At 30.7% G+C, this 8,714-nt stretch overlaps 1 protein-coding gene across 1 annotated transcript; it reads left to right on the top strand.

The window, feature by feature from the left end:
- The first annotated feature begins 806 nt into the window (after window positions 1–806).
- Window positions 807–1,659, top strand: LOC101512428 (vacuolar iron transporter homolog 4-like). The gene has a single exon (XM_004504699.4). The coding sequence runs from the start codon at window positions 851–853 to the stop codon at window positions 1,532–1,534; it is 684 nt and encodes a 227-aa protein (XP_004504756.1). The 5' UTR covers window positions 807–850; the 3' UTR covers window positions 1,535–1,659.
- The last annotated feature ends 7,055 nt before the right edge of the window (window positions 1,660–8,714 follow it).

Raw genomic sequence — 8,714 nt, 5'->3', positions numbered from 1 at the left:
AATATTATATTCACACACAGTCTTTCTCTCAACATTTTTTCTAAATATTTGAATCTATTATCAATTATCAAATACTAAATATGCCTCATGTTAATTAGTGCTCGGATATACTCCTCCACTCATCATTCTTTTTCTTTTTTAAGTACTATCTCACATTTCCTTTTTCATATTTATCTATCAATTTTCAATTTGTTATTAGAATTTTAATTTATATAGATGTTAGTATCAAATTTTTTTGTACTGTCAATCAATAATAATCGTTAAATTGTTAATAAAATTACTCATATGATTAATTATAATTTACTGTATTTGTAAATTTTTTATACTATCAAAGGATTAAAATTAAACTGTTCTTACTATTTTATGAAACTTCAAGTTCATAACACCGCATATTTGATTTCATAGTAAAATTTAAAAAAATTATAGAACATAGTTTCCACAAAATTATCATAAATCAGTGTAATTGTTGTCAATGCAAATAGAAAAACAAACCTACACTAAATTGTTCAATAAGAAGGTGTACTTATGTCCCTAGTTCATGGAAACTATAAAACAAACACTAAATCCAAAAAATGTTTAATGATATATCTGAGATTTGGATCCACTTTTGTGTAATGAATTTTTAAACACAAACCCTAGTTGTTAATTAAGAAAATTGTGACCAACTTTTAGCTAGTGCCCTCCTCACCACCTTCTCCTTTGTCAATACTAATAAATATAAGTGACAATTAATATACATGCACTCACCAAAGTTGATTATATATCCTTCTCTATAAATACCCTTCATTAGAAGCATGAGTACTCCACAAGCTCTTAATATCATATTCCAATATTTCCTCTTTTTTTATCCATGGATTCCCTTGGAGCAACAACTAATGGAATTTCACCTAACAACACCTTTGAGATTGAGATTCCTATCCATGCCAATAATGTTGAAAAAGACAAAATTAGTAGTGTTGAAAAAGAGAGCAACATTGACTACAGTCAAAGAGCACAGTGGCTTAGAGCAGCCATGTTAGGAGCCAATGATGGTTTAGTCACTGTTGCATCTTTGATGATTGGTGTTGGTGCTATAAAGCAAGACATTAGTGTCATGCTTCTAGCTGGTTTTGCTGGTTTAGTAGCTGGTGCTTGTAGCATGGCAATTGGTGAATTTGTCTCTGTTTATACACAATATGACATAGAAGTAGCTCAAATCAAAAGAGAAAGAGAAGCTAATAATAATAATGAAGAAGAAAGTAGTGAAAGGGAGAAATTGCCAAATCCATTTCAAGCAGCAGTTGCATCAGCATTAGCATTTTCTGTTGGTGCTGTTATGCCACTGTTAGCAGCTGCATTTATAAAGGATCATAGGATTAGGATGAGTGTTGTTGCTGCTGTGGTTAGTTTGGCACTGTTGGTGTTTGGAGGAATAGGAGCAATGCTTGGAAAAACTCCAATGATGAAGTCTTGTGTTAGAGTTCTTATTGGTGGTTGGATGGCTATGGCTGTTACTTTTGGTTTGACCAAACTCATTGGCACTACTGCTCTTTGAATTTCAATTACTCAAATGTCTTTATCACTATGTACTATATTAATGTTATCTTATTTTCTTGTGTGAAGGGAGTAATTGATCCCATGAATTTAAATGGTTAATAAATTTTAATTAAAAATGAATCATTTTGACAAAATTATTTTAGATTTTAGTTAATATTATTATTGTTAGATTCTACTTATTTTTTAATCGAATTTTAAATTATTAAAATCTTATTTTAGCAGCAAAAAGAGGGTTAGGAAAAAAAAAAATTATTGTGGCTACTTTGTGCTATTATTTCGAAGGTTTTTATGTTGTTTTTATCTCTTCTTTGTTGTTTTACCATGTCTTTTTCATGTTTTGAATAAAACTGTAAAACTCGAAAGAAATGTGCTATTAATTTAAATATCAATATTTTAATTTTTGATATACAATTAAGTTATGCATTTTTATTGTTGGTTTTTGTAGTTATAGGGAGATGTAGATAATAAAATGGTAAGAGAATGTAAATTTATTTGGAAATGCCACATAAGAATATTAATAACGTGACATAATTATTTTAAAATTGATTTGTCAAGGTATTTATTTTGGGGTGTTTTAATATATTTTAAATAAATAGTTAAGAATAGTGCATACCAACATGTGTAAAAAGTAAAGATATTAAAGTTTTCGCTTTAAACCTATTTTTTTTTTTAATTATCTTTTTTTATAAAAAGAAAACCACATATAATACACAAAGATCATATATATTAAAATTTATTTTAGCTTCGCTTACTATTAAAAATTATTAAGCCGACCCTAGCACACAATTAAACTATAATCAATTTTTATATATTGATTATAAAATTCTCGTTCTAATATTATATTATTTTATCATAAGTTAAGGGTTTGTTTACTTTCTAACAATATTTTTATTTTTTATTTTCAAATTTTATTTTGAATGTGGGTGGTGGAAATGACGTTTGATTATATACATTTTCTTTCTTAATTGTGATAGAGAATAACCAAAGAGAATACAATCTCGTAAAAACTGAAAAAACAATTATTTGTACTTCTTTTACTATTTTCAAAACAATTTCAATCAACTTTTAAAATGCATTAAAAAATTTCTATAATATTTTTTTAAGAGAAGTGCTACTTAGAACGGAGAATTATTAAAAAAAAATTGAAAGTAGAATTTTTGACAAATCATGTCTAACCATAAATAGGGTGAATGTTATGGATCAGGTAGATGAACCGAATGAGTAGAAAGACTTGTATTATAGGTCTATGGCGTTTAGAAAGTTCAAAAGGAATAAAATCATATCCAAACATCTCAATGATTTCAAGATGTCGTAGTGTCGCGGTCTAAAATTTTGAGTTTTCATCAAATTTAATGGAGTCGCCACCAAAATTTATTTTAAAATAGGAAAAATATTGGAAAATCCTAATAAATGTAAACATGGTCTTTGAAACTAGATTTTGAGTTCGGGAGTCGATTATGCGTAGGGAATATATTAGCACCCTGCGACATCCGTTAAAATATAGTTACCTTTAATTAATTATGTAAAATTATATCAACTTAAATATATTTATTTTTCTTTATTATTAAATATAAATATAAATTGTTTTTTATAAATGTGATTTTTGAGATAGAAGTGTGTTAAAAAGAGTGGAAAAAAAAAGAAAGTTTTTATTAGTGTGCTTGACAAGAGTGTGAACTTGCTCCTACGTATCTCCCGGTGCGATGGAGAAATCAAAGCTACGTAGTTCTTGGGTAGAAAATACGGATGTGTTGATTGCTTTTACAGAAATTGTGTTTTGTTGTTGATAAAAAAAAAAGAGTTGTTTTGACGGAAAGAAAAAAAAAAAGAAATAGTTTCTTTGATTTGAATAATTATTTTGAAAAAAAAAATGAGTTTTAAGACTATCAAGTTGTACAACTTGTGTATCAAAAACTCAAGGAGTAAAGAGATGTCTCATCTAGTTATTCCGTTTAAAAATATCTTTTATTATTTTCGATTTTTTAATTGAGTTTTAAAGTCACCAAGTGGTACAACTTGTGTTTTAACAACTCAAAGATTAAAAAGATGTCACATCTAATTAATCTAATATTTATTTATTGTAAATGTTTTTTTTTTAAATAAACAAATACACATAGAGAGAAATAAGCATCACTATTAAGAGAGGAGAGAGTGAGAGAGAACAAACTCACAAAAAAAGGCCATGAAAGGGGAGTTGCTTGCGGTGGTGGTTCGTCTATGGTCGAAGTTGACGGTGGTAGCTGTGTGGACTCTCTGACGGTAGTGCTCGTGGTGGTGATATGCGGAGGTCGATTTGATGATGGTTTCCCAAGGGATTGCAAATAATGATGAAGATGGTGATGTGTGGCTCATGCTCTCTCTAACTTTCTACATTTTAAGAAGATCGTGGTTTTCTTTGTTGATCTTAAATGCAAAGAAGAACTCTATTTTCTCTATTCTCATTTTTTAGGAAAATCCCTCCCCCCTCAAACTAAATTTTGGTTCTCAATTTATAGGCTACAAGGATGAATCGTTGCGTCTAGTAGATAAATTGAGTTCCGGTTTTTCTATTGTTTTACATAAATTATAGAGTGACAATTGACGATGAGACTTCTACTTTTTGGTGGAGTGCAAAGTTGGTGAAGATGAGACTTCTATTTTTTGATGGAATGCAAAGTTTGATTGACTGCAAAGTTTGATTGACTGCAAAGTTGGTGAATATTCAAAAGAAGAGAAACATGGAAGCTTAAAATGTGGAGGAGGAAAACATGTACTATTTCTACCAAAAATAATATTTTTATTTGTTTTGTTAGTTATTGTTACTTTTTATTTATCTTTTTATATTTTATGATTTAAATTGGACACTTTGTTAAAACATCAATGAGTATGTAGGCTCAATTATTGGAGTAGATTTAAGAGTTTAATTTTAATTTTTTTAAAAAAATTTTTTTGGTAAAATAAAATGTGATCTAAATATATAAAATTAAGGACTTTGTTATGACATATTATTTTTTGAAATATTTTTTAAATGGTCGGACAAAATTGGGGTACTACAGCTGCCCCTTTTTAATTATATTTTACTAGAAAATATGAATATTATCATTGTAAAAGATAAGCAAATATAAGAATCCAAATTTTGTCCGTCAAATTGTGAATGTGAAAGTTGTAAAATAAGAAGACAAATACAATGTAGGCGCAAGAAAATTAAAAGCGATGAGAATAATGCAAAGACGAGTATAATGTGAAAACTGATAAATTGCAAATGCGAAAGCAAATTGATCACCGATTTATGAATGGAAATTATCGTCTTCAGATTTATTGTTGGTGCGTAGATCAATAGGAATGAAAATTATCGTCTTCGAGTTGGTTACAGATCAACAAGAATGAAAATGATCGTTTTCAAGTTGGTTACGAATGCGTAGATCAAACTAAAATGTAAATGATCGTCTCTAGATTGGTTAATTGTGCGTAGATCTATAAAAATGTAGATGATCGTCTTCGGATTGGTTACCGATGCGTAGATCGAAAAAAATGTAAATGATCGTCTTCAGATTGGTTACTGATGCCTAGATCAACAAGAAGGTAAATAATCGTCTTCGGATTGGTTATCGATGCGTAGATCGAAAAAAAATAATATAAATGATCGTCTTCAGATTGGTTACTAATGCGTAGATCGACAAGAAGATAAATGATCGTCTTCGGTTTGGTTACCGATGCATAGATTGAAAAAATGTAAATGATCGTCTCTAGATTGGTTACTGATGTGTAGATTGACAAGAAATAAATAATCGTCTTCGGATTGGTTACCGATGCGTAGATCGAAAAAAATGTAAATGATCGTCTTCAGATTGGTTACTGATGCGTAGATCAACAAGAAGGTAAATAATCGTCTTCGAATTAGTTACCGATTCGTAGATCGAAAAAAATAATATAAATGATCGTCTTCAGATTGGTTACTAATGCGTAGATCGACAAGAAGATAAATGATCGTCTTCAATTTGGTTACCGATGCGTAGATCGAAAAATTTTAAATGATTGTCTTCAGATTGGTTATTGATGCGTAGATTGACACGAAGCAAATAATCATCTTCGAATTGGTTATCGATGCGTAGATCGAAAAAAATGTAAATGACCGTCTTCAAATTGGTTATTGATGCATAGATTGACAAGAAGTAAATAATCGTCTTCGGATTGGTTACCGATGCGTAGATCGAAAAAAATGTGAATGATCGTTACCTAGTAGGTAATGAGACTTGGTTGCCAATAGATATTGGAATTTTTTGTTTACTGGTGAATCCTGGACTTTTGTAGTGCCGATGGGTAGTGAAAATTGTGTTGTAGTGCCAATAAAAGTTTGACTTTGGATTGCCAATGGACATTGGGCTTTTGGATGCCAACGAATATTGGCCTTTGCGTTTTAGATGTCGATGAAAATTGGACATTTTTTTTATATGTTTGCCGATGAAGCAACTTTGGGGGGCAATGAACTTTGGTCTATGATGTGCCAATAAAGATTGGGATTACTGTTTAAGATGCTAATGAATATTGGACTTTTTGTTTGTTAATGGATATTGGAATTTGGCGTGCTAATGGAAATTGGATTTTGATGTGTCCATGTTGGGCTTTGAAGTGTCAATAATCATTGGACTTGAGGTGCTAGTGAAGATTAAACTTAGTAATTAAGATGCCAATGAAAATTTGACCCTTTTTTGTGCCAATAATATTGGGTTTTGGTGTGATAATGGTGATTGGACTTTAAGGTGCCTATGTTGGGCTTTGGAGTGCCAATGAAGATTGGAATTTGAGGTTTCTATGTTTGGCTTTGGAGTGTCAATGGAGATTGGACTTTGAGGTTCCTATGTTGGGCTTTGGAGTGCCAATGGAGATTGGACTTTGAGGTGCCTATGTTGGATTTTGGAGTGCCAATGAACATTAGACTATAGGTCTTAGTGTTTCAGTTGCCAATGGAAAATTGGACCTTTTGAGATTTTAAAGGATGTCAGGTAGGATATATGTCACATATCATACCTTGGAAATATAGGACTAGTTTTTGTTGCCACAACTAAATTTATCCATAAATTTTGCTTGTGATAACCAAACATGATGTATCTTTAGTAAGTTACCACAACTCAAATAAAGTATTAGTCATAATCAAACAAGATGTACATCTTGAAGGTTACTCCAATACGATCAAATCTTATGTTAATCATTGAGTAGATTGTCTATTGGTTGATTTATGCAAAATTTTATGGATTAAGTGGTATTTGGGCAATAATTTGTGTTTCATTCGAGCATTGGGTTTGATGCGATCATACAACATGCCATATAATTAGTAGATTATGAGACCTTTAAATATGAGCATGATGCAAGGTGCATGAATTGTCTCACGTTATGCCTAGATGCATTAGGTGAGATGAATGATATGATGTTAGAATCATGCGTACACGATTAACGCAAGATGCATGGATATACACTCTATAATTTATCTACTCATGCAAAAACTCAAGATACACACCTAATCTTAGTTTTTTGTTTGTTATCATTATGCATTTTTTAGAACAAGAGGATGCAATGACCTTGTTTGGGGAGAAAAGATTTTTTTGTGTAAGAAATAAATTTCTTGACTTGATCACTTCCTTGAAAAACTTTAATATGTAAAACAAGATTTGAACTCAAAATCAAGCAAAATCAAATTTGTCATGTTTATCGTTATTTTCACTCAACTGTTGCAAATTAGTGTACCTTGATAATTGTTGTCTCCATCAATGATTGAATGATGGCCTCTTGAGAAAAATATGATCAACTATAGTTTTTTATTATAATCGTCGAATAATTTTCACCTCCGTAATATTTTCTTTTGACAAGGACAACTTAGAAAAAATCAACTCTTTTTGGTCAAAGATGTTAATTGAAGATGTTCCAAAGAATTGTTAGATCATGTCAATGCACTTATATTCTCTTTCCTTGAAGCATTATTTAATTAAGCAGGCATGATAGCGAAAATAAGGTTGAAAGAGTTGGTTAAGATGTGCCTCAAAAGGAGGATGAAATATTTGGGTGATAGATGGAAAAACATAAGCTTTGAAAACTAAGGTAATTGCCTCAATCACATAACGATTACATTGCTTTAATTTAGATCTTAACAAAAAGTTGTCGTAGTCTAAAGAAAGCGGAGTTACCTAACTATTCTCCACGAGCTAAGCAACAAGGAAGATAAAAGTGCCCCATTATGGAAAGATAGTGATAGGATGTTGAGGTGAAATGAGTGATTGGAAAAACAACATCAAAATTAGTGTTTGAGGAATACAAAAATGAAAGATGGGGGAGGTGCCCTATTTATGTGGTATGTGGATAATGAAAACAATTCAGATGATATATGGAGAATCAAAGATAATGAGTTTCCTTAAATTTGAAATTCAGATATACTCAATCCTTGAATGAATGGCAAAGAAAATGCCCTTATTTTGGAATATACAAAATATTGTGTATGTGATTAGGGAAAATGGTGAAAGGATTGCCCTAAGTTATAATTTTGAAAGGCACAATGTTTGAATGGAACAACAGTGGTGTTGCCCCAACTTTAGAGTATCAAGTTGAAATATTTATCTCATATTATGGGAGTTTTAATGAGTGCAGAGAGAATGGATTAAATGAATGAGCAATTGTTTTATAGAATATATGAATATGAATGAAGGGTAGGAGTATTATATCGGTTGAATATTGAATGCCTCAATTTTGGTACATCATTTTAAAGATTTCCCTCATTGATAAGTATGACAATTTTAATTTGTTTATGTACAAAGAATTTGATCTCGTTGATGGTCTCCACAATCTTGTCAAAGCGTTGTCCTTTTTTGAAAGAATCCTGAGCGTGCAAGTCCTTAAGGACTATTTTAGCATATTGTAAATGAGTTTTGTAATTTTGTCCCAAAAATTAAAAAATTCAGATTATAAACAATCAATCATTTATCAAAATGGACCTTTTAGACATGTCATGTAGTGAATGACTAAGAGAGTTATGAGGGGGGGAAAAAGATGTGTCAGGCTCAAATAATTATTCCAAGGTCAATTAAGACAAAGATTTTTTAGATCAAAGACTTACCTCATGGGGTACCAATCCAAAATTTGTATTGAATTTACTTTCATGTTTCTTTCTTTTTTTTTTTTTTTAATCTCCTTTTTCTATGGGCTTCGATTGA

Source organism: Cicer arietinum, chromosome 6, assembly GCF_000331145.2.
Source record: "Cicer arietinum cultivar CDC Frontier isolate Library 1 chromosome 6, Cicar.CDCFrontier_v2.0, whole genome shotgun sequence".
Taxonomy (NCBI): domain Eukaryota; kingdom Viridiplantae; phylum Streptophyta; class Magnoliopsida; order Fabales; family Fabaceae; genus Cicer; species Cicer arietinum.
The sequence above is the reverse complement of the archived record's forward strand: the minus strand, read 5'-3'. Positions and strand labels throughout refer to the sequence as shown.

Excerpts from the sequence above, each read along its gene's own strand:
- LOC101512428 (XM_004504699.4), top strand. The coding sequence starts at position 851 with ATGGATTCCCTTGGAGCAACAACTAATGGAATTTCACCTAACAACACC.